At 47.9% G+C, this 26,973-nt stretch overlaps 2 protein-coding genes and 1 pseudogene across 2 annotated transcripts; 2 read left to right on the top strand and 1 right to left on the bottom strand.

Annotated features, from left to right (window-relative positions):
* The first annotated feature begins 15,385 nt into the window (after positions 1–15,385).
* LOC135390841 (uncharacterized protein K02A2.6-like) lies at positions 15,386–17,435 on the top strand. The gene is made up of 2 exons (XM_064620784.1): positions 15,386–15,565; positions 15,660–17,435. Exons 1-2 carry the CDS (start codon positions 15,386–15,388, stop codon positions 17,433–17,435), a joined length of 1,956 nt encoding a protein of 651 aa, XP_064476854.1.
* A 501-nt stretch (positions 17,436–17,936) lies between these two features.
* Positions 17,937–19,128, top strand: LOC135390832 (uncharacterized protein K02A2.6-like; annotated as a pseudogene).
* A 326-nt stretch (positions 19,129–19,454) lies between these two features.
* LOC135390827 (uncharacterized protein K02A2.6-like) lies at positions 19,455–22,796 on the bottom strand. The gene is made up of 3 exons (XM_064620760.1): positions 22,711–22,796; positions 19,618–22,633; positions 19,455–19,499 (listed from the first exon to the last, which is right to left on the bottom strand). Exons 1-3 carry the CDS (start codon positions 22,794–22,796, stop codon positions 19,455–19,457), a joined length of 3,147 nt encoding a protein of 1,048 aa, XP_064476830.1.
* Between the last annotated feature and the right edge of the window lie 4,177 nt (positions 22,797–26,973).

Raw genomic sequence — 26,973 nt, 5'->3', positions numbered from 1 at the left:
TTTATTTTATTCATTGCGCATCTCCAGAGACGTGTATTTCCTTCGCCCCCAATAGACCGTATGCAAAACATAGCGCCATCTCGTAGCACTCCCGGGAACCTACCGGCATTCCGCCATGTCTGAGGCGTCCTCCCCGGCACGAGCAATGCAAACGGCTGTCATACGACAGCTCTTTCACGTGTCCTGCTTCTCACATGTGCTGGGTCACTATCTTATTTGTGTGATGAGACGCGGGTTTCAAAGGGAATGTAAACCAGGTAAGAGAGCCTCAAATGCCTGTATTCCTTATTGCACTGAAAGCATGGAGCGCTCCTTAGATGGGCCCCTCAGACGGTGCACTCTGGCTGTTTCGATCATTTAGTGCGAGGACACTTCATGCTCGCCTTACAGTCACCTTCAACAGCTTCCCTGAGACAGATATGACTGCTAGTCATCAAGAGAAAAATGAAGTTCAATGCTGGCACAGCAAATGTGTGTTCACGGCACTGCAAAGAGACTGATTTTGACGCCAACGTGCCAAATGGAAGACGGGACATCTATGAATTCGCTGTGCCATCAGTCTTCACATTCAAGAAGAAGCTAGAAAGAAAACTACCAAGGGAACGCGTAGTGATGCAAAACTATCGATCAGTCACCGATAGTATCCAGAAACATAGATAGTTTTAGGATAATTGACCATCGATACTCCACAACCGTACTAAGCTTTTATTTTGTGCCAAATGTTTATGCCGTATACAGTGCAGTAAATAGTTCTTAAATGGACTGTACTGAACTGTCTAAATATGTCATAGGATGACATTAAAGAGCAGGTTTGCACTAGGTTAACGTAAGTCTCTCTCCCAAAACCGAAATGACAGCGCTCCAATGCAACAAGGAATCCAGAAGCACTCTTACCTTGCTTGCATTCTCTTTTGAACTCCTCGTCTCACCATGTGAATAACATAGTGAAACAGCACATGTGTGAGACAAGGCGCGCGATAGAACAGCTGGACGTGAGTCGTGTGTATGACTCGGGTCGGGGAGAGAGCCTCAGACATGGCGGAATTCCGAAGGTTTCTGTGCGCGCTACGAGAGGGCGCTGCGTTTTGCATATCGTCTATACGAGAGGATGAAAGAGCACACTATCGCCTCTTGCGTCCTGGAAAAAGATTAAAAGAAAACAGAAAATGCAGCCCAAGATAAGGGCAGTCGCGATAGAGTCACACGATAGATTTGTGTTTTTGTTTTGTTTCCGCAAGTTAAAGCTAATCTTCGACGCATGAGGCGGCACTGTGCTCTTTCACTCTCTCACACCGGGGGTAAAGGAAAGCCGCTTCTTTGAAGATGCGCAATAAACCAAATAAAGATAAAAATGGCGTTCCTTCACGATTTTTTTGCGGACGATCTACCGAACGGATTTTTGTTCTGAAAACGGTTTTGGTATCTGGTGACCGAAGAGATCAGATGTTCTCATTGGAGCAACTTCGTAGCTTTTATAATTAAAAAGTTAATTATCGAAAGTTAATTAAGACATTGCCTTAGGAGTCTGTTAATGCCCCCCTAGGGAGTGCCCTTCAGCATATGCTATATTGCAATTGATTTCATCTCGGAAAAAGTGAATGATATATTTTTAAAACATCTGTTCACACTTAGCGTGAACACCCTGTATATATATATATATATATATAAAGCTAATCAGAGCAGTTCAGAAAGAAAGCGACGACCTGAAACCTGGGGCTATCTTTGTGGTACTTGTTACAAACCGCCGCTACTTTTGACGTAGCGTCTATTTGTAACAAGTAGCACAAAGCTAGTCTCAGATTTCCAGTTGTCGCTTCTGTGTGAACCGCTTTGTTCCGCTCTTCTTGGGACAGTCTGGTGTGCTTTGTGTGCAAAAACAGAATTTGTATTCAGAATATACTGTAACGCTTGTAACGCAAAACCTGTTCTGAATAAACGAAAACAATTTGCAAAGAAAGTGTCTTTATGTTTTTTTTTTCCTTTGCCTTTGGCATATACGGAAGGATGGACATCCAGCAAATAATATTGCTCCCCCGCCTTCATGTAATTAACAATAATTCGTTAATAAACCTTGTAATTGGCAGCTTTTCAAAAGATCTGACACAGCAGAAACCCTCATTTATTGCGCTCAAAATGGCAACTTAAATGCGCACACGCTCCAGCATGGCCGTATAAGGCGCATGGTTGACCCGCATAGAGCACTGCAAGGGCCGAATTTTTAGGCCCGTGCCCGGCCCAGTTCCAGCTGCTACGGCCCGTACTCGGCCCGAGCCTGACGTCTTCTATATATTTTCAGCCCGGGCCCGGCCCGCCGGCACGATTGTTTCCATGGCCCGGTTCCAGCACGCCTCTGCTCTATCTGTTCTCGAGGTTCGGAGGCGTACTAGATTTACTCAAGAGCACAGCGCAGCAAGGAAAAGGACGTAGCTAATTGGTGGAGAGCCAGGAGGTACACTCGACGAGCGCAGCAGCGGCTGTGTTTCTCTGCAGGCAAGCCGCTCTGTGCTTGGTGCTTGCTTGCTTGGGAACACAGCACGCAACGTACGCGCGTGGGCGTAAGTACATTGCGGTTCAAAAGAGACTCTATGGCACATGCTTCGGTGTTAGTTCCTGTTTCTTGAACTCTCACGGCAACGAAATATATGTCAGAACACCTAACCTATCCGACCCTCGTGCCGGACCCTCACGAGAACGAAATATGTCTCAACACCTAACCTAACTGACGCTCGTGCAGGTCCCCAAATGTGTGTGAGTGCACGCGTGAAATCAAGCACGAAATCAGCATGATCACATTTAAGAAAGTGATTGTTCTCAGATGCGAATACCTGATATCCTATACCCAATGGGGAAAAAAAGTAATGTCAAAATTCAGGTGTCCAGTCTCGTGAAATAAGTTCCCGTACACGTCCGACCATGTCTGGCGTTGTCAAGCCCGTACCCGGCCCGGGCCCGGTGGCTGGAGCCCGAGCCCTGCCCAGGACCGCCTAAAAACACCGGGTAAGCCCGTGCCCGTGCAGTGCTCTAGACCCGCACCGGAGCATCTTACATTATAATCAAGTTCCTGAAGCCTGGCTGCAATCGACTATGTCGCATTATTACAAACGAAAAGAAACAGAGAACGCTAATCAGAAAGGTAATTAACGAACTGTGCTTACGGGCTCGCCCTGTGTCATGTGACTTCCGCGGTGGCGTGTGCACCCTAAGTAAAAAAAATCGATTAGTATTAGTTAATAATATAAAAATATGTATGGAATAAAAGAGGTCACCCTGTACATTGTTCCAAAATGCATTGTTGAAAGCAGAGGCTGCCCGCGGGAACAGAACAAATATCTCGCATGCGCCTGTTGTTCTTCCATTCTGACCTTTCTGGTTACATATGCGAAGTGGGCTTATTTTTTTCAACCTCTTCAACCTCCTTAATGAACCATTGATGCGCTTCATTAGTGCAAACACAGTACGAAAGAACAAGATTACTTCGTGTTCACTCATTTTCCAGTGCACATGAAAACGCTCACACATTCCGTGAACTTCCCATTCCATCGTCATTCCATTATTACGTGTATGCGTGAGTGTATGTGTCAAGCAAGAAGACCGCGTCGTTTCATCATTTTATTTTTTATTTATTTGTTTTGTGTTCCACTATTCTTAAAAAGGCACGCACACTCAGAATGTGGTGAGGCACATGACACGTGAAATCATAGCGATAATGCGCCGCCGTGCAGCATGTACTGTGTATCCAGCCATAGTCAGAATGTGGTGGTTGTTTGGTTCCCCAAATTCGCTATCTCCAACTCGTGGGCAGTTGCAGAGAAAGCCGGATACCAACATAGACAGGAGACATGGCCAGCGACTATGTCCCTTCCTACCGCTGTCGTTATCGCTGCTCACGAACTGGGACTGCAGCAGACAGGTAGAGAATCCTGGGCTTTCTCTGTAACACGTCACGCAAAGCTACTTGATAGATTTGTACCGCAGTAGTAAGTACTGGACTCTCACAGTGCACAACGCCCAACTGGCCTGAACACGATTTAATTAGCAATTAGAGCTAATTGGGACCCCCCACATTAATCAGCACCCTCCAGGGAGCCACCACACTAATTGGGGAAAGTCTAACTCGTGTCCAGACCAGCTGAGCATTGTGCACTATGAGAGTCCATAAAAAAGAAAAATAATAGGCAGAAAATAAAATAAAAAGATAGAAATAGAGTGGAGAGAAACAATTTATTCGAAAATCAACGATGCCGCGGCGAAGAAGCCGCTCCGCAACACCCGAGTGACCAGCGCCCGCCATGTTGGTAGTTGGCACCCAGCAGTTGCAGAGATCGACGACAGGTGGCCACGTAGTTGCAAGGCATCACACCAGATGCCGCCACCGTCATAGCTCTAGACGAGAAAGACAGAACAAGATACTAGCGGCAGGTAAAAATGGCAGCACTACTAAACAAGTCTAGGCATGCGAGAGAAAAGGTCTAACCGCTACTGCTAAAACAGCACGGAGAAAACAGTACACATAGGGGAAAAAGGCTTACAGGGACGATCGCTTAGGCCTAACCTCAACGTCACAACACTATGCAGCTAACACAAGGCGGGAACCACTGGACACACATCGCTAAACATGCGTCAACACGAACAAAAGGCTTGCTCACCGCAAAACAAGTCTAAACATGCGAGAAAAGGCTTAACACGAGCGCGGTCAAATCACTCGTTGGTCACCGCTAAACACGGCAAACATACGAGAAAAGGAGCGCGTCAAATCACTCACCTTTTCCCCCGCGGCAACTTCCAGGCAGAAACTGAGCGAGCGCGCGGAGCGCACGTCATTCTTCCGCGACAGCCCGAGAGAAACTGAGTGAGGCGACGCGCAGCGGCAGCTATGGATGCGCGCGCGCTCTCTGCTCCACCCGTCCGCGCATGCGCGCGCGCGCGCTCCTAGCGCCCTCTGCGCCGCCCGCGGGTGTTTTCGGTTTCGACTCTCTGCTGCGCGCGCGCGCTCCTAGCGGCGACGGGTGGCTTTTGAGTTTCTTTCACTTTCGTTTCTTTGCGCGTGCGCGCGTTTATCTGTATAAAGGCAGCGCGCACCGTGCTCGCGTCATCACTACGTGAAGATGTTCAGCTACCACTCTTTACAAAATTGTTCCCGCACCCACGCTTCTTGGGAAGAAGTGGAGAAGGAATGTTTCAACAGCGAAAGTCCCCGCAACGAGCTCGTCATCACTGCTTTTCGCTACGTGATAGACATGGTAGGCTTTGGCAATATAGGAGAGATCTCGCCGGGGCCGCTGCAGGAGATGGTGCGACGAATTTACGCCCGTTACAAGAACGTTTGCATAACGGTTCCGGACGGACCCCTGGGACTGATGAGGGAATTTGTGAGCTTGTCCAACGCAGAATTCAACTACATCGCTGCAGACATCGTGGACCTTCTCGCTCGTGCCATCGCTCATATTAAGCACACCCTGCGGAAGCAGCGACATTTGCAAGCAGTCTACATTGCCAACTTTGTCATTGATTTATTGAAATACCGATTGGTTATTGACATGCAACGCAATAAACAGTCCGAATAACTTTGACGAGACTCTGTGTGTTCTTTCACTGAAACATCTTTATTGTATACAAACAAACAAAAGAGTTGGTCAATAGATGCCTGCGCCCTCCCTCCCTTGTCTGATCATCTCGTAATGCTGCGTTCGTGAGATCAGACGTGCCGGAAAAGGGGAATCTTCATCGCAGCGTCGTCATTGCGCGGGTCACTGCACCAGCACGATGACGGAATGGTCATTCTTTTCGGCGCGCGCGCCCTCTGCTCCACCCGTCCGCGCATGCGCGCGCGCGCGCTCCTAGCGCCCTCTGCGCCGCCCGCGGGTGTTTTCGGTTTCGACTCTCTGCTGCGCGCGCGCGCTCCTAGCGGCGACGGGTGGCTTCTGAGTTTGTTTCACTTTCGTTTCTTTGCGCGCGCGCGTGTTTATCTGTATAAAGGCAGCGCGCACCGTGCTCGCGTCATCATTCTGACCGATACGTGGAAAACACCATGTGTGGTTTATTCTCCTGGGTTTCTCGTCGTCGCAAGGAAAAGACAAAAAACGAAGAACTTCGCGAATTTATTCGCGGCATCGTGGAGGAAGCCTTTCAAGTCCACCGCCTGGAATGGTTGCAAGCGCGTCAAGAAATGTGTCAGGAGAAGATGAAGACGCTCGACCGCATCTTAGCGGCGGACAGACTGGTGAAAAAGAAGTCCAACTTTAGCCTGGATAATCTGTATTGGGAACGCAGTTCCGATGTAGAGGAGGACGACGACGACAACGTGTAAATAAAAGCGATGCATTTCTCCTCGAGTCTCAGTCTCTTCTTTCTCTTCGTGAAACGTGTACGCACGCAATATGTCTTCCCCCGAACCTTTTCGTTTCCGTCATCCTTTTCGCTGTATCTTAAGCGGCCCCTCCATGTGCGGCAAATCTACGTTCGTTGCTAACGTGCTGAGGAACCTGAACGACGTGGTGTACAAGCCTCCGTCACAAATATTCTACGTGCAGAAATATGCTTCGCCGAGCATGCGGGACGAATTCGTGGACTCCGTAAAATTTACCAAGGAGCTACCGCGAGAGTGCGACACGTCGCGCGCTACGCTGATCGTCGTCGACGATCACATGACCGACGCCAGTTCCTTGAAGGAGGTGACCGATCTTTTCATTCGGGGTTCTCACCACGCCAACGCGTCGATCTTCTTACTCGTTCAAAACATCTTTTTCGACAGTAGCCATTTTAGAACAATATCCTACAACGCCAGTTACGTCGTCCTGTGGCGCACCGTGCGCAGCGTGCACCAGATGGAACATTTCGGCCAACAGCTATTTGGCAGAAGATTGGAGTATTTTCTGGACGCATATAAACAAGCGATGTCGTCGCCCCACGCATATTTACTCGTGGATCTTCACAACAATACGCACGAGGATCACAGGTTGCGTAGCAATATCTTTCCGGGAGAGCGTCAATATATCTACGCTCCGAAATGAATCTCCGCCCTCACCTCACTTTACTCAAAGTACTCTCCACTCTACCCCCTCCACGCCGTCGCGACGTCTTGAGACGTTCGTCCTCGTCCGACATGAAACACCTCTCCGAAATTTGCCTCAATGTATTGAACGGAAAGGTGGCTCTAGCTCCAGATACGTTCGCGCGTTTGAAGAAGCACAAACGCTTTTTACGACGGCTCGCCTACAAAAAGATTCACAAGAATCCGCAACGTTTGAAGCGCTATCTGTCTCAGCAGCGAGGACAGGGCGTTCTTTCGTCGGTGGTTCCTCTCCTGCTTTCCGCCGTGTTGAACCTTTTCGCCAATGGGCAAGAGAAATGAAGTGACCACCTCCTCCATCGGAAACATTCTTTCCTCGAAGGAGAGTGACGACGTCAAAGTGAAACTCATACTGCAAGCACTGTATCGCATACTCAAGCAGTACGGATTTGACCCCTACGACAATAAAAACAAGGCGTCCGACGCTACAAATGACTTTGACTATTCGCTCCTCTCTCCAGAGGTGGACGAAGAGGAAGCGGAAAGGGTCGTCTCGGAATTAAAGAAGGTTCTTTCCTGGGATCGCGAGGGTTGTGTCTCCGTGTCGGGCAAGCCCATCAGACACTCCTCCGTTTACGAACTTGTCAATTATTTGTTGCAACGTAAGACGGGAAAGAAACCTTCCTGGTTCCCCAAAGTCTCGAAACTATTGCGTCTGATTTCTCTACCCAAATCTCGCGAGCCTCAACAGCAGGAGCAGCAGCAGGCCTCCATTGCGTGGACGACTTATGGAGGGATATGAGAAACCAGAGAGTGGTTTGGGGGGTGTGGAACGCTATAGAAAAGTGCATCACTTGAGCAAAAAGAAGGCTCTCGCCATTCTCAGAAAGCTGGATGCCTACACGCAACACCATCCGGTCAGAAGAAAGTTTAATAGGAGGCGCATCATCGCAATCAAGATCAACGACGTGTGGCAAATGGATCTCGCCGATGTTTCAAAATACAAGAGATTCAACGGTGGCTACCGCTACATTCTCGTGGCAATCGATTCCCTCTCCCGCTTTCTGCGCACCCTCCCACTAAAGACGAAGCGCCCCGCCGAAATGAAAAGGGCCATGATAAGACTTTTTCGGGGAGGTAACGTACCTACACGCATCTTTTGCGACAGAGGCGGGGAATTCTACAACAAGACCGTCAAGGAGTATCTCTCACGAAAGAAGGTACACATGTATTCGACCTTCTCTCCAGTAATCAAAGCATCGCAGGCAGAACGCGTCATACGCACTTTACGCGACAGAATATTCCGTTATTTTAGAGTAACGGGAAAATACCACTTCGTTTCCGCGCTTCCCAAGATCGTGCGCGACTACAACACCACCAAACACAGGACTTTGGGCATCAGCCCGTCCGAAGTCACGCCCGAAAACGAATTGGAGCTGTTCAATAAGATAAATGGGAAGCCCGTCGTACCCTCCGTGAAAAAGAAGCTCAAACTGGGGGATAAAGTGAGGGTCCTACTACACAGAAAAGGATTTCATAAGAGCTCGGAAGGGAGTTGGTCGCCTCAGATTTTCACCGTCTCCCGCCTGAGAGACAGCTCTCCTCCCATCGTACACCTGGAAGATTACCGGGGTAAGGAAGTGGGCGGATCTTTCTACCCGGAGGAGGTACTCGTCGTAACCCGAGACGCCAATCAGCCTTGGCCAGTAACGAAAGTGCTGAGAAAGAAGCAAGTGAACGGTCAGAGCTTTTCCTTGGTTCGCTGGTTCGGTTACGACAAAGAACACGACAGTTGGGTTCCGAGCAGCGAAGTGGTCAAGATTGGAAAATGATGTCAGACATCTACGTCCACCTCCACCTTGACGGTCTTGTTGTAGATTTCCCCGCCTCTGTCGCAAAAGATGCGTGTAGGTACGTTACCTCCCCGAAAAAGTCTTATCATGGCCCTTTTCATTTCGGCGGGGCGCTTCGTCTCTAGTGGGAGGGTGCGCAGAAAGTGGGAGAGGGAATCGATTGCCACGAGAATGTAGCGGTAGCCACCGTTGAATCTCCTGTATTTTGAAAAATCGGCGAGATCCATTTGCCACACGTCGTTGATCTTGAGTGCGATGATGCGCCTCCTATTAAACTTTCTTCTGACCGGATGGTGTAGCGTGTAGGCATCCAGCTTTCTGAGAATGGCGAGAGCCTTCTTTTTGCTCAAGTGATGCGCTTTTCTATAGCGTTCCACACCCCCCAAACCACCCTCTGGTTTCTCATATCCCTCCATAAGTCGTCCACGCAATGGAGGCCTGGTGCTGCTGCTGCTGTTGAGGCTCGCGAGATTTGGGTAGAGAAATCAGACGCAATAGTTTCGAGACTTTGGGGAACCAGAAAGGTTTCTTTCCCGTCAAATGTTGCAACAAATAATTGACGAGTTCGTAAACGGAGGAGTGTCTGATGGGCTTGCCCGACACGGAGACACAACCCTCGCGATCCCAGGAAAGAACCTTCTTTAATTCCGAGACGACCCTTTCCGCTTCCTCTTCGTCCACCTCTGGAGAGAGGAGCGAATAGTCAAAGTCATTTGTAGCGTCGGACGCCTTGTTTTTATTGTCGTAGGGGCCAAATCCGTACTGCTTGAGTATGCGATACAGTGCTTGCAGTATGAGTTTCACTTTGACGTCGTCACTCTCCTTCGAGGAAAGAATGTTTCCGATGGAGGAGGTGGTCACTTCAATTCTCTTGGCCATTGGCGAAAAGGTTCAACACGGCGGAAAGCAGGAGAGGAACCACCGACGAAAGAACGCCCTGTCCTCGCTGCTGAGACAGATAGCGCTTCAAACGTTGCGGATTCTTGTGAATCTTTTTGTAGGCGAGCCGTCGTAAAAAGCGATTGTGCTTCTTCAAACGCGCGAACGTATCTGGAGCTAGAGCCACCTTTCCGTTCAATACATTGAGGCAAATTTCGGAGAGGTGTTTCATGTCGGACGAGGACGAACGTCTCAAGACGTCGCGACGGTGTGGAGGGGGTAGAGTGGAGAGTACTTTGAGTAAAGTGAGGTGACGGCGGAGATTCATTTCGGAGCGTAGATATATTGACGTTCTCCCGGAAAGATATTGCTACGCAACCTGTGATCCTCGTGCGTATAGTTGTGAAGATCCACGAGTAAATATGCGTGGGGCGACGACATCGCTTGTTTATATGCGTGCAGAAAATACTCCAATCTTTTTCTGCCAAATAGCTGTTGGCCGAAATGTTCCATCTGGTGCACGCTGCGCACGGTGCGCCACAGGACGACGTAACTGGCGTTGTAGGATATTGTTCTAAAATGGCTACTGTCGAAAAAGATGTTTTGAACGAGTAAGAAGATCGACGCGTTGGCGTGGTGAGAACCCCGAATGAAAAGATCGTTCACCTCCTTCAAGGAACCGGCGTCGGTCATGTGATCGTCGACGACGATCAGCGTATAGCGCGACGTGTCCCACTCTCGTGGTAGCTCCTTGGTAAATTTTACGGAGTCCCCGAATTCGTCCCGCATGTTCGGCGAAGCATATTTCTGCACGTAGAATATTTGTGACGGAGGCTTGTCCACCACGTCGTTCAGGTTCCTCAGCACGTTAGCAACGAACGTAGATTTGCCGCACATGGAGGGGCCGCTTAAGATACAGCGAAAAGGATGACGGAAACGAAAAGGTTCGGGGGAAGACATGTTGCGTGCGTACACGTTTCACGAAGAGAAAGAAGAGACTGAGACTCGAGGAGAAATGCATCGCTTTTATTTACACGTTGTCGTCGTCATCGTCCTCTACATCGGAACTGCGTTCCCAATACAGATTATCCAGGCTAAAGTTGGACTTCTTTTTCGCCAGTCTGTCCGCCGCTAAGATGCGGTCGAGCGTCTTCATCTTGTCCTGACACATTTCTTGACGCGCTTGCAACCATTCCAGGTGGTGGACTTGAAAGGTTTCCACCACGATGTTCTTCGTTTTTTGTCTTTTCCTTGCGACGACGAGAAACGCAGGAGAATAAACCACACATGGCGTTTGCCACGTATCGGTCAGAATGATGACGCGAGCACGGTGCGCGCTGCCTTTATACAGATAAACGCGCGCGCGCGCAAAGAAACGAAAGTGAAACAAACTCAGAAGCCACCCGTCGCCGCTAGGAGCGCGCGCGCGCAGCAGAGAGTCGAAACCGAAAACACCCGCGGGCGGCGCAGAGGGCGCTAGGAGCGCGCGCGCGCGCATGCGCGGACGGGTGGAGCAGAGGGCGCGCGCGCATCCATAGCTGCCGCTGCGCGTTGCCTCACTCAGTTTCTCTCAGGCTGTCGCGGAAGATGGACGTGCGCTCCGCGCGCTCGCTCAGTTTCTGGCTGGCTCTCGTAGAGAGCAGACGTGTGTTCCCCGCGCTCGCTCAGTTTCTGCCTGGAAGTTGCCGCGGGGGAAAAGGTGAGTGATTTGACGCGCTCCTTTTCTCGTATGTTTGCCGTGTTTAGCGGTGACCAACGAGTGATTTGACCGCGCTCGTGTTAAGCCTTTCTCGCATGTTTAAACTTGTTTTGCGGTGAGCAAGGCTTTTGTTCGTGTTGACGCATGTTTAGCGATGTGTGCCCAGTGGTTCCCGCCTTGTGTTAGCTGCATAGTGTTGTGACGTTGAGGTTAGGCCTAAGTGATCGTCCCCGTAAGCCTTTTCCCCCCGATGTGTACTGTTTTCTCCGTGCTGTTTTAGCAGTAGCAGTTAGACCTTTTCTCTCGCATGCCTAGACTTGTTTAGCAGTGCTGCCATTTTTACCTGCCGCTAGTATCTTGTTCTGTCTTTCTCGTTTAGAGCTATGACGGTGGCGGCATCTGGTGTGATGCCTTGCAACTATGTGGCCACCTGTCGTCGATCTCTGCAACTGCTGGGTGCCAACTACTAACATGGCGGGCGCTGGTCACTCGGGTGTTGCGGAGCGGCTTCTTCGCTGCGGCATCGTTGATTTTCGAATAAATTGTTTCTCTCCACTCTATTTCTATCTTTTTATTTTATTTTCTGCCTATTATTTTTCTTTTTTATGGACTCTCATAGTGCACAACGCTCAGCTGGTCTGGACACGAGTTAGACTTTCCCCAATTAGTGTGGTGGCTCCCTGGAGGGTGCTGATTAATGTGGGGGTCCCAATTAGCTCTAATTGCTAATTAAATCGTGTTCAGGCCAGTTGGGCGTTGTGCACTGTGAGAGTCCAGTACTTACTACTTACCGCCCAATCCGCATGCTGTAAATGTACACAATGTTATCACCCAAATTGCGAAGAAAAATCAGACACAAGTTGGTCGCTCGGTTTTGCTCAGTTCCGCCTCCCCAATTAGCGTCATTCATTCTGTAAGCAAGTCCAAATGGATTATCACTTCAAGACATTCGCGAAACTGTCAGCAAATCTGCGAAGCGATGACAAACCAGCCGAGACGATCGAAGCAGCTGAGCCACACGCCACATCTCGAACACGCGCCGCCGCTGAACACAATAAAGCACGGACAAATATAGCAGCAAACCATGCGTGATTCATAGCTGAAGGTCAGGCCGAAACCCGCGTGCTCTCGACGGCTCCGCCCTTACGAGGAGGAAACCGTCACTTACATAAAGGAGAGCAAGGAGGGTAAAAAAAAGCAAATCATAAAAATTTCTCCCACAGGCAATCTAGTGAAAGAAGAAGACGTCACCAAGCCGGAGCGTGTCCTTAACAGTTCAAGAACGCGATACTAAGGGGATTCTACGTCTTCCCGTGCTTGAGAGGATGAACTTACAGAATGATGTAGCGTACATCCTGAAGAAATGCCAAGATCCAACAGGAGGGTCGTTACGATGCGACGGGCAACCCACAAAGCGTACAGATCCAGCAAGACAAGAACGTCCCACGGTAACTCACTGTCAGGTCTCAGAGGCAGGAAACGGATACTACGCGGGCATAAGTAGACATGCTTTTTGAAAGCTCGCTGGAAAACGTCCCAGAAGAACACTGCGTCTCGACAGGAGAGAAAATAATGTTCGATGCTCTCCTCCTCTGGGCACAACCTACATATGAAGTTGTTAAACGTAACAAGGAAGCCTCGCTCCCTCAACCAAACGCGTGCGGGCAGTGTGCCTGTATGCAGACGAAAGAAAAAATCTTTCACCTTAGGTTCTACAGGCATACGCTTCACTCGTAAAAGCACATCCTCTCCTGGCCGTGCACCAAAAATTTGCCTGTATAACGGAAGCGGGAAGACAGAATGAATAATAGCCTAATACAGGGTTAGACGTGACGATTGAAAGATAAAATCGAACGAAAAACGCCTGCACAGAAAGTGTACTGCATCAGCTACTTCCTTGTAAAATCCTCAGATCAAGAGTGGGTTGTCACACACTGTAGAGAGAACTACAGAGGACAGCTCATGTTTTAAGAACGTACTAATACAATGCATCAAGAACGGGCTTTCTTCCTCACGAAGGAAGCTAACGCGCCACACCAACTGTCTAGCAAAAAGGTGAACCAAATGAAGACCACCATTCAAGAGACAATGAAAGAGATTATCCCTTCGCATGTTTCCATATTTTGAATTCTATAAGTAGGTGCCAAATACTCTGCGCATTTTATTGACAGAAGTCCTGCCACAGGGTAAGACTTGCAAAAAATACCCCACGCGAGAAGCAAGCTGCGTGTTACACACCAACGCCCGGGCAAATGTCGATAGCTCAACAGCGTTCCAACTTTGTACACTCCGGCGTAGTTTTGCGATGCGGGACTACCACAAAGCCGCCGTACAACGAGCCTTGTCCAGGGGAACACCAAGGTATACGGGCGGGGACCTTGACCACGACAGTAGTAATAGGGCTGGTCCAGGCTACATGCGGGCGAAACTACGGCACCCCTGCCACTGAGCCCTGCGCGTATTTTCCCCTGCGCGGCGCGTGTGCGGATGGTTGTTCGCGCGCTTATCGGCGAGGGGAGGGCTGCGTGCGCGTTTACCCTCTCACATTTTTCAGCCTGGGCCAACTTCTTTTGACATTTTTGCGCCTTTGCCGACCTTTTTCGCGTATTTTTTCCCACGACCGGCGGGCGGCGCTCGGGTGGAGGCTCTTACCGGTGGGCGTGCGCGTTTACCATCTCAGATTTTTCAACCTGGGCCATCTTTTTTCGTCATTTTTCAGCCTGAGCCGACTTGAATCGCTAATTTTTCCCAGCTACAACAGGTGTGCAGTAGGCTCTTTACATGCAAAGGATAGCCATACACAAAACCCAGTCAGAAAATTCTGTCCTACCGATGTCCATCGGATATACTTTCACGGAGATACGGATATCCGCAGAATAATGAAATTCCTCCAGCGGAGGTACTACGGGGATCCACTTGGCCGAGCTTCGAACTTCCTACGAACGTGCACTTTGCGGACATAACCAGGAGATACGGACAGAAACAGGAGCTCTCTGGGATGTACCGTATATCTCGAGCGCGTGTTACTTTTTTATTTTTCAGAAGTCAGTATACGCTTCGTAGTAAAATATAAAGCGTGTTTCCGCCATTTTTTTAACATCTGCCACCGTCGCCGGTCGTTTCACTTTCTGTTGCTCCGCTTTGTTTCCCATGAGGGAAAATCAGCGCGGCGTTTCAAAAAAAATAAACTTAATAAGTAAATAAAAAAGAAAAGGACAGAAAGACGAAACAGAGAGATTGGGCCACTCAGCCGAAATGCTTTGGAAATGAAGTTGCATTCACTTCCAAACAGGGAACAGACACTGTACATTGGTGTTTTCGCGAGCTTCTGCACATTCGAAAGCCGTGTTCGCCTGTGAGTCGAAATGAAGCGTGAGCCGTCGATTGCGTGCACAAACAACGGCGAAATTAGAAATTGTTTGGCGTATTAAGTCGACGTAGAGGAAATGCCTCTGTTTCTTACTCATGTAGCTTGAGAAAGTGAGTTGCTCCATGGAAAGCCAAATTTCTGCAGTGCTACATTGTCCCGCGTTTCTCTCTCTCTTCAAATACATGATCCGTACAGCATCGCATCACGGAGCTGATTCGGACAATCCGTGAAACGGCCGCAACAGGACCTCCTGTGTGTATCGTGTACCAGACGAAGACAAAGTGTTTATTCAGCTGGCGCTGGGCTGTACCGTCATGGTGATGACGATACCGATACTGTTATGTATGTAACTGTGATTGAACGTTATGCTCGTTAGGGGGCCTTACTTGTTATGTCCGCCGCTAGGGTGACTGTGATAAAAGGCCGGACCGCTACGTGATGATGTTTTTCGGCTCCAAGCTAGCAAGCGGCTAGCTCTATGTATGTACCATGTAGTGCCTGTGGCACACCAGGAATAAAGACGCAACAACATGGCGACGAGGTGAACTACGAACTACGCAGTTACGCTACGAAGTATGGCGCAAGGCAACGCAACCAGCGGCGGGAAGCAAGCAACTGCATTAACATTCGGAGCCTTCGAAGAATTTATTCCCGGTACGGGTTCTGCTTGGCCTTCATACCTGGAAAGGTTAGAATTTTACTTCACCGCCAACGACATCACTTCAAGCGACAAGAAGCGAGCTGTGCTGTGCACGGTGTGCGGTGCTGTGACGTATGCAGTTATCCGTTCCCTCTGTTCCCCGTGTTTGCCTTCGGAAACGGATTATAAAGACATTGTCTCTAAATTAGCAACACACTTCAACCCGAAACCTTCGGTTATCGTCGGAAAACCTTCGGTTCCAGTTCGGGAAGCGTGACCAGCGGCCTGGGGAAAGTGTTGCCGACTATGTCGCCGAACTTCGTCGGTTGTCCGAACACTGTGCCTTTGGGTCAACGCTTGACGACATGCTTAGAGACAGACTTGTCTGTGGACTTCGTGACGAGTCTCTCCAGCGACGACTGTTAGCTGAGTCCAACTTGACCTTCACCTTGGCTCAGGACAAGGCGATAGTAGCAGAATATGCTCTTCGTGAGACCGATGTTTACAGTCTTCAGAAGGATGGCGTCGCAGGAGGTGCTAAGCCTAACAGAACGAAGCCGAAACATGACAGTGCAGGACAGCCAACCAGTGCATCAACGAAATGCTTCCGCCGCGGAGGAGTTCACGTACCGGACGACTGTCCGTTTCGACACGCAGTATGCCATTACTGCAAACAACGGGGCCACATCGTGAAAGTTTGCCGGAAGAAAGCTAAGGCGAGACGTTCGCCGACGACGCAAAAATCTTCAAGCGGGAGACCAGACGGCCACCGTCGTGGTCGAGGAGCCGACGTTTACGGCGTTTTCCAAATAACAGCTGAAGAACCAGCGGTCCGCGTGTCGGTAGAAGTCAATGGACAGCCTCTTGAAATGGAGGTGGACTCGGGAGCAGTTTGCCTTATGGTCAATGAGAGGACCTTTCGGCGACTTCGTCTGTCCAAACACAAACTTCAGCTCTGTGAGCTCCGCCTTCGTACGTATAGCCAACAGGAGTTGAGGGTATTGGGTTCCGCAACTGTAAATGCTTGCTACAAGGGTCGTCAAGAGCGACTGCGCGTGGTGGTCGTCAAGGGAGCTGGTGTGAGTCTACTTGGCAGGGATTGGTTCAAGGCCCTGGGAATTGAGGTGAAGATCCATCGACTGGATGCCGGTGTCAAGAACCTAGGCTCTTCAACAACGCCGGTGCTGCGTAAATACGCAAAGGTCTTCCAACCAGGATTGGGAAAGAGCAAGGGACCGCCAGTAAGGGTAGAAGTGGAACCTACCGCCCAGCCAAAGTTTTACAAGGCAAGACCAGTGCCCTTTGCATTGTTGCCAAAGGTGGATGAAGCTTTGGACAAACTTGTTGAACAAGGCATCCTTGAGCCGGTTAGACATTCATCGTGGGCCACACCTATCGTGCCAGTGGTCAAGAAGAACGGCGCAATAAGGGTATGCGGGGACTACAAAAGTTCTGTTAATCCCGTTGTCCGATGGGAAACTTATCCACTGCCCACTCCAGAAGAACTGTTCTCGAAACTTTCTTGTTGTTCGCTGTTTTCAAAGCTTGATCTGGGTCAAGCGTACCAGCAGCTGACAGTGGATAAGGAGACTGCCGATCTGTTAACCATTACTACGCATCGTGGACTGTTCCGTGTCACACGTCTACCCTTCGGAGTGGGAGTAGCTGTTGCTATATTCCAGCGTTATATGGAGGAACTGTTGCAAGGCCTCGATGGAGTGCAGGTTTACCTTGACGACATACTGGTAGGCGGCAAGAATGAGGAAGAACACAACACCCGGCTTGAAGCTGTACTGCGAAGGATCCTTGAGGATGGTGTCCGCTTAAACAAGGACAAGTGCCTGTTTGGTGTAAAGGAAGTCATTTTTTGGGACACAAGATCAGCGCCGGCGGAATCCAGCCAACTGATGACAAAGTTAAGGCTATCCATGAAGCACCTGCACCAAAATGCAAGAAGGAACTACAGGCCTTCCTCGGAGCACTGAACTTTTACAACAGGTTTTTGCAAGGAGCAGCACATACCTTGGAGCCACTGTATCGATTACTTGACGCGCAGAGCAAGTGGAAATGGACAGGGCGAGAGGCGACAGCCTTCCAACAAGCCAAGCATCGGACATCCTTGTGCACTATGATGTCCAGAAGCCTTTAGTCATGGCCTGTGATGCATCTCCATATGGCCTTGGAGTGGTATTAAGTCACGTCGAAGCCGATGGTAGGGAGCTACCAGTAGCGTCTGGGTCTCGGACAATGACAGCCGCCGAACGGAATTATGCGCAGATCGACCGTGAAGCCTTGGCAATTGGATTCGGGATCAAGAAGTTTCATAAATACGTTTATGGACGTCACTTTCGTATTGTAACAGACCACAAGCCCCTACTGGGACTTCTACACCATACAAAGCCTATTCCGCAAGTGCTATCACCTAGGATGCTACGGTGGTCGTTGATGCTATGTGCGTATGACTATGAACTGGAGTACAGATCTGCCAGTCAACTAAAAAATGCTGATGCCCTCAGTCGGCTGCCTGTGGCACAGAAGGAAGTTCCAGACGAACCACTGTTCGAGGTCCGGATGTTGGAAGCGGCACCTGAGATACCTTGGGATGCGAGGAAGATTGCGCAGTGTACAAGGAACGACCCTGTTCTGTCCCGGGTGAAACACTGGACCGTGAATGGCTGGCCCCAAGGCAAGGTGACTGAACAGTTCAAGCCATACGCTCGACGTCAGCATGAGCTGTCTGAGTACAGAGGTTGCCTCCTGTGGGGGAGTCGTGTTGTTATCCCAAGACAAGCCAGGGACCATGTGCTGGGGTTACTGCACAGTGTGCACCCAGGTATTGTTCGCATGAAGGCACTGGCGAGAAGCGTGGTATGGTGGCCTGGCATCGACGACGAAATTGAACGAAAGGTGCGAACCTGTTTGCAGTGCCAGGAAACAAGGCCAGATCCGTTAAGGGCAAGGCTGCACCCTTGGGAATTTACCAGGAACCCGTGAGCCCGGCTCCATATCGATTTTGCGGGTCCCTTCCAAGGGAGGTGTTTTCTTCTCGTCGTGGATGCCCACTCCAAATGGTTGGAGGTCTTTCAGTTAACGTCTTTGTCTTCAGTAACAGTGTGTGAAAAACTACGAACATTATTTGCAACGCATGGTGTCCCTGATACCATCGTCTCGGACAATGGTGCAGCTTATACGTCCCAAGAATTCCAAGAATTTATGAAGCGAAATCAAATTCGACATGTCAGGGTGGCGCCTTATCATCCGTCCTCTAATGGCCAGGTGGAACGAATGGTGCAAGAAACCAAGCAAGTCCTCAAGCGCTTGGGTAAAGGCGACTTGACTACAAAGCTGTCACGGTTTCTTCTGAGTCAACACACACTTCCCCACTCCACGACTGGAAAGAGCCCAGCCGAAATGCTAATGGGCAGAAGACTTCATACGGTGCTGGACAGGCTTCATCCCGACATGCTGACTGAGATGAAAGACAAACAGGAAAAGCTCATGCAGAGTGGAAACCAAAGACTTCGAAGTTTTCATCTGGGGGATGCTGTTTTTATTCGGAATTATCTTTCTGGTCCTAAATGCGAGGGCGAGGTCCTAAATGGCAGGAACTTCGCCAAAGTCGTCGTCCCATTCCGGGCCCTCTGGGTCCGGCAGATATGGCTCGTTCGTTTTGAGTAGGTGCCTGCGGTTACGGCGAAGAACTCGGTAATCATGTGTCACCACGTTGTAAGACCGCGGGGCAACTTGGCTCTGCAGCTTCGCCTTGAGGGCCCAGTGATTACCTTCGCGTACGCGGACTGTGTCCCCCTCCTGTAGAGCCGTTAATGCCGGAGATTGCTTGTGTGGCTGCGTCCTTTTCCACACTGGTGGTGGTACGTCCTGCGAAAAGTCCGGTACGCGGGACCGCAACCGACGTCCCATTAACAATTCGCTCGGGCATCTTCCGTCTTCAAGTGGCGTCACGCGATAAGCTAGTAGGCCGAGCCAAAAGTCGTCCCCATTTCTCATGGATTTCTGTAGAATGCGTTTAGCCACTTGAACTCCTTTTTCTGCCAAGCCGTTTGAAGTTTGAAAATACGGGCTCGATGTTGTGTGCGTGAAGTCGTATAGCTTTGCCAGCTGACGGAAGTCTTGGGATGCGAATTGTGGGCCATTATCAGTGCACACCTCCAACGGAATCCCGTGCGGTGCGAATATACTTCCTAGTTTTTCCACCACGGTGTGTGCATTCGTGTTGTCTAGCTGTTCAACTTCCGGGAAGTTCGAGTACGCATCGTAGGCAACTAGAAAATACTTTCTGGCGTACTGGCACAAGTCGACTCCAATTCGTTGCCATGGACGGGAGGGTACTTGTCTCATTACTAATGGCTCCTGGGCTTGCTGGTAAGAGAACTCCTGGCAGGTGGCACATCGTTTGATCAGTGACTTTATGTCTCCGCTGAGACCGGGCCAAAATACCAGCTGGCGAGCCCTTATCAAGCATTTATTAATACCGAGGTGTCCATCATGAATTCGCTGAAGCATCTCTGATCTCATGCTTGTCGGTACTACAACCTTCGTGCCTTTGAACAGAAGTCCATCAACCACGGTCAGTTCAGACTGCACTGTATTGAACTCTCCCATGATGGGTTGGTGGTTTTCCAGTTGCTCCGTAATGTTACGCAGTGTGGAGTCCTTCGCAGTTTCAAGGGCTATTCGTGCTGCTGTTGCTTCACTAACAAGGCTCTTGCGAGTCTCGATAGCATGGACTTCGACGTCATTGCAGGCTACATGGGCGGACTCTGAGTTATTTCCATGGGCCCGTGATAGCACGTCGGGGACGATCAAGTTTTTTCCCGGGACGTAAAGCAACTGAAAATCGTACCTCATCAAGCGCAAGAAAAAACGCTGGAGTCTCGGTGGCATATCGCCGATGGCCTTCTTCGAAATTGCTAACAGTGGTCTATGGTCCGTCTCCACCAGTATCTGTCTGCCGTAGACGAAGTCGTGGAACTTTTCCATGCCGAATACAATTCCAAGTGCTTCCTTTTCTATCTGGGAATAGCGGGTTTCTGATTCAGACAGTACCCGAGAAGCATAAGCCACTGGACGCCATCCCTGTTGATGTTTCTGAAAGGGTGGTGCTCCCAGGCCTACCCTCGATGCATCGGTGGCCACCTTAGTGGGCTTGTGCAGGTCAAACAGAGCTAGGAGAGGGGCCGTTGTGAGTGCTTGCTTAAGATGCGACCATTCTTTCTGAGTCGCTGGGCTCCATTCGAAAATGCTGTCTTCCCGGAGCAGGGCTCTCAGTTGTTCTGTTTTTGTAGCTAGGTCTGGTATGTACTTTCCAAAGTAGTTTATCAGTCCTAGAAATCGATGTAGTTGTTTCTTGTCAGTTGGGTGCGAAAACTCTTGTACACTGCTGATGAGCTGCGGACTGGGTCTTATCCCCTCGCTGGAGATGACGTCACCCAGAAATTCTACTTCCGTTCTGGAAAAATTGCATTTTTCCAGATTAAGTGTCAGGTGCTGCTCCTGTGCCCGAATCAGTACCGCGCGTAAGCGTTCGTTGTGTTCCTGCTGCGTCTTACCCCAGACTAGAATGTCGTCGATGTAGACTCTAACACCGAGTAGTCCTTCAAATATGTTGGCCATGAAAAACTTCGGGGGCTGATGATATACAAAACGGGAGCCTGAGGTAGTGATATCGTCCAAACGCCGTGCCCATAGTACAAATCTTGGCGGTTTCTTCGTCGAGGGAATCTGGTGATATCCCGAATTGGCGTCTAAGGTGGAAAAAACCCGCGCATCGGCAAGTTCCGCTTGGATGTCCTCTCGTTTTGGTAACTGATAGTGTTCCCGTTTTAAGTGCTCATTTATGCGCCTCGGGTCCAGGCAAAGTCGCAGCTGTCCGTTCTTCTTTCGTGCTATGACCATTGGACTAACCCAGTCAGTTGGGCCGTCGGCCTTCCTTAGGATTCCTGCGTCAACCAGGCGGTGAAGCTCCTGTTCTACCGGTCGTCGAAGAGCATGCGGTATTCGACGAGCTGGCTGTACCACAGGAACCGTCCCTTCTTTAAGCTCCATTTTGTACGTTCGGTTGACGCATCCTAGGCCCCGGAAAACACGGGGGAAGTCGTTCAACATCTTTCTTCCTTCGTCAGTCATGTGAAGCACAGCGCCAACTCGGCTGATGAGTTTGAATTGTTCACATGCTGAGAGGTCGAGGATTGGTGTCCGCGCTTTTTTTACAACAAAGAACTGCACGGGATCCGTATTCCCATTATATGCCATCTGCAGCGTAGTGACCCCACAGTGTGCGATTACTCCTCCGCTGTAACTTCGTAGTCTCGCGCTGGTATGCCGAACTTCGGCCCTGGGCACATTTCGCTGCACCCAGGATCTCGGCAGCAAATTAGCCTGTGCTCCGGTGTCAACCTTAAAGGAAATAGGATGTCCGGATACATGTGCTGAGATGATCCAGTTTGGCCCTTGCGATGTGCAGCTGCCGATCTCGAGGACGGAAAACTCCTCTATGCTGTCCTCAACAGGTGCGGCACTTATGTCATTCACTGCTGCTCGGCAGCAGGAAGCAAAGTGGTTGTACTTCTGGCAACGTCGACAAATCTTTCCAAAAGCAGGGCAGGTGCCATGACGATGAACGAAGTTGCAGTTCCCGCACCGACGATCCGCACCCCGGTCACTGTGTTGTTCTCGGGTCCAGTTCCGCGTTGCATTTACCTTGTCAACCCCCTTCTCTTTTTCTTCGAACGTGAGGCTGCGAAGTGTCTCTATTTCACTCGCTCGGCACATAGTAACTGCCTTATCCATGCTTAAGTCAGTCTCTCTGAGGAGCCGTTGGCGCAGTTTCTTGTTTGTAATTCCATAAACAATTTGATCTCGGATCATTGAATCTTCCAACGTAGCAAATGCACATGACTTTGCTTGAATGCGTAAATCGCGATAGAAAGCTTCCAAAGTCTCACCCTCCTCCTGAATTCGTATCCTGAACTTATACCTTTCGTAGGTCTCATTCTTCTTAGGTATGCAATAATCCTCGAACTTCCGGAGCGCCTCGTTAAATGATGTGCCTTCCGGAAGGTCAAAAGTTTGATACACTTCTTGTGCCTCTTCTCCCGCTACGTGAAGAAGCAACGCTACCTTTTTGAGCGTCAGAGCGTCCCGATGATTTTGCTGCCCCCGGCTGTTGTGGAAGCTCGGTGGCAGTCATAAACACTTGGAGCCTTTGCTTGAAGCGACGCCAGTTCTCTGCGACGTTACCTGCGAAACTCAGTCCTGCTGGAGCTCGCAGGCCTTCCATAATATCGGCGTTCGAAACGTGGGACGAAGGACACTTCTGACACCATGTATCATGTACCAGACGAAGACAAAGTGTTTATTCAGCTCGCGCTGGGCTGTACCGTCATGGTGATGACGATACCGATACACTGTGGATATACGGCTACGGACACCCTTCCATAAATATCCGAGGAGAGTCCAACGGAGGTCATTTTTCGGATATGGACATTGTGATCTATTACGGACGTCCGTAGGAGATGGTGTTCTGTCTGGGAAGTACAAGTGAAATAATATTTATTAAAGTCATTAGTGTCAGAAATTATGTTATGGCTCTGCATGAACGGGAAAAACTTAGCCAAAAATCTGAAGCAGAAGAAACACAATACACGTAACAAAGAATATACTTATTACAGGTATGATGCAATAGCATTGAATATAGGTATCACAGATCAAACACAATATTTTTATTTAACTGTAATCATACACACAAGTTTTCAATGAATCAGAAGTGATAACACATTTAATCAAAGAAGGTATTCTTAATCAATACGATTAGAATCAAAATTACAAGTTTTATTACAAAAAGCATGAGATGTGAGAACCTGATAGATGTAAGTAATTTCGAGCACAACAGCTAATATTCCATTATGACACATTTAATCAAACAAGATATTTTTCATCAATATGATTCCAATCAAAATTAAAAGTTTTATTATAAAGTATTATTATACGTGACCGCCATAGTGGAGCTTTAATTACAAGTGCTGATAGTTAATTGTGGAACCTGGAAGACCACGGGACACGAACACAAAGGAAATAAAATCTATAACACTACATTTAACAAAAAAACAGAGGAGGAGAATAATCTATCAATTTAAATATCATAAAATCATCCTCGTGACTTAATCTAGTTGAACCCAATACAATTTTCATTCTAAGAGACACTGCAAACCTTAACCTTAACCTTAACCTAAACCTTAAACATGCACGGATGAATAGCTGAAAAACACTTTGATGCACATGATGAATTTAATACAGCACAGAGCTGACGCTGAATAGCAGAGAAACACTCTAAACGGCGCATCTGCCAATGTGTAAACAGACAAGAAAATATTATTGAAACAAGATCAACAGCTAGTAGAGAGCCAAAATCCAACACGTAAACAAGATGTACACAAAGGATAAATAGTTGAAGAACAATCTATCAAAACGAGAAACATGCACTGATTTGTTGAAGACGGGTGCCGATAGATGTATGGAGTACCATGGAACACGAACGACACGAACACAAGAGGAAATAAAATCTATATCACTACAAAGAAGATATTCTTAATCAATACGATTAAAATCAAATTACAAGTTATATTATAAAAAGTCTAATATTCCTATACGTGAGAACCATCATTGCAGTAGCGTTAATATCTGTCATAACATTTCGAGCGCAATTCCAACATTACTCAACTTTTAATTTCTTATTAAGTGAACAGCATAGACGTAAAGAAATAACGAGGAACAACACAATCAACAGCAACAATTAATAGAGAGACAAAGCACGCGCACCATCCAACACATAGAGAAATAATTACTAATCAATCTATCGAAAGGAGAAATATTACAATATAGCACAGAGTTAACGCTGAAGAACAGAGGAACACGCGGGGACACGTAAACAACAACAGAGGACAATAATCGATCATTGAAGCATCAGAAAATCGAACAATGTTCATTCTAACAAACACTACGAACCTGGATGGAGGTATCCAAGACGTAGGAAATATGCACTGTTTTCACTCTTTTCCTCAAAGCCAGGATACTTTATGGCTCTATCTATGTGACCGCATGCTTTATCACTCAAAGGGTTAGGGGCTATATTACTTCGTCCAGCAAACGGGGCGCTCTAGAGGTCAGATAAGAGAGTTTAAAGGCGATATATTTTATTGTGCAGCGCAAATAGATGTCGATATCGCTCGCGGGGGTCACTATCTTTTCGCATCCTTTCCCTGAAACGGAAATCTTTCGTCAAAGTGGTTGACAAGTCGACTAAGTTTGTAGAAATGTGATATTGTTATTGAACATGTAGAGAAAGTCCAAATTATTAATTGGTAGTAACGATACTCAATCAAAAACGAGAAACAAATTTAATTACATCAATTTTTGTAATGTCTTGCAACAGAAATTTCTAATGAACCACACAGAAATATCAAATGTGAAATGCAACTCAGAGTTATGAGGCATTCCCATCTTAGAGCAACTTACTTATGTCAATCGAGTGAACAGTTGAAACAAATACAAGACAATAATTATTTCGAGCAGTAAGTTCACAACTCATAGAATATCAGTCGAGTGAATACTTGAAACAAAATCAAAACAATAATTTTCACGACAGGTGGTGATTATGGCATTCTGAACCAGATAATAAAATTTTAATCAATAAAATAAACATAGATATGCTTTTAATTAAGTGTAGACGTGCACTTGAAAACATGAGACAATTGCTCTACATTGAAAAGATGGACAGATTTTGTACTCGATACCATAAGTCATGGGAAGATGTGATCAAAAACTGCTTCAAAAAGGAGGAGCCGCGAAGCCATTTCATTATTGCTGCATTTCAATACGTCCTGGACATGGTCGTATTCGGAGACATGGTACAAACTACAGAACTGAAGGTGCAAGAATTTATATGCCGAATCTACAATACTAATAAAAATATCTGCACATCAACTTCGGAAGGGCCACTGGGATTGATGGTGCAGTTTTTGAGGTTTGCCAACGAAGAATTGAAAACACTAGGCCAGATGTAATTGTAGTCATTGCAATGGGCATTGCGTTCATCAAGAAAACAGTCGGATCAAATTATCATATACAAGCGGTCTATATCGCACGATTCATTACAGATTTGTTGAAATTACACATATCTGAGTTGGAAAGCACATAAAACCTTATCACGTGATATGTTCCACTACCACGGCAATGCAATTATTTTCTTCTACTAGTCTCTGCAACGATGTCCAATCAACAGAAGTTCAATATTGTCGTGCAAGGTCTGATGTATTATCACCTGTTGAAACTCAACAAACATATCAATTGCGGTGGACTACCGGACGACTTTCATCTAATACTCTTCTGTACGCCACTCAACAATCTTCATATAAAGAGAGGAAACATCAATAAGAGACTGTGCAAGTTCATCGCGACAAAGTGCAAGTTGTTGAAGCAATACAAACACGGCGACAACATAGCGCCTGCGTTAATCAACGCTGGATTCAAGCGCCCAATAATCAGAATAAACTATTTAATGTCTTCGGAATTCATCAATGAAGACAACAAACGAAAGCTTCAGAGTTTGAAATAGAACTGTAGTTTATCGAAATAAACAAGTGTATAACTGAAACAATAAATGTAATATTTGTCAGCATTATAATGAATTCTACGCACCACAATGAAAAACACCTTGCATTTAGCATGGCCAGACTGAGAACGGTGATCGCTAAGGAAACGAATATTCCACAATTTGTGTAAGAATGCTCATATGGGATGAGACCTGACCACCAAATAGGTTTTACTCGACTACACTCTGTACAAATCCAACACCCGATGGATAAAATTGCCGGAGAAGGATCGGTCATTGGTATTTAGAGACATGATACATCAGTCTATGATTACAAAAAGGATCACTAATCTCTTGTGAAAACTTATCATATTTCATGAATTAAATTCCACAGTGCTTGTATATTTCTCAATCAGTTGCACTAGCCCAGACATAGTAAAAGAAGAAGAAAAGGCGTCTTTGACAAGCAAACCGATTGGAGTGCGGAACAAATAAATAAATATTTTTGTCAACACAGTTGTCCGTATGTATGACTGGATAGGAAAAATGAGCCGCCCAAGATAGGGCAAAACGGGAAATAAGACAAGATAACTGATTGCGGCGAGATAAGTCAAAGCGTTCGCGACACAGTGTCATCGACTTTTACAATCACATTCGGGTTCAGTGCCTGGGAGATAATACGAAGCCTTCGCGAAAAGCGAATCTATTATCAGATGCCACAATGCATACGAAAGATTTTACGAGCATGACGTGCATGCCAAATCTACATTTCTAATCACATAGTCTTCGTAACACACAACACACAAACGTATATGAAATAATTTCCAAGTGGCAATCAGATTTTGGGAGAAGCGGATCACACAACCGCCATCAGAAGTGCTTAACAAATATACAATGAAGATGAGCGTTATGCA

Source organism: Ornithodoros turicata, chromosome 1 (genome assembly GCF_037126465.1).
Source record: "Ornithodoros turicata isolate Travis chromosome 1, ASM3712646v1, whole genome shotgun sequence".
In the NCBI taxonomy this organism is placed as follows: domain Eukaryota; kingdom Metazoa; phylum Arthropoda; class Arachnida; order Ixodida; family Argasidae; genus Ornithodoros; species Ornithodoros turicata.
This window is presented reverse-complemented; position numbering and strand designations above follow the sequence as displayed.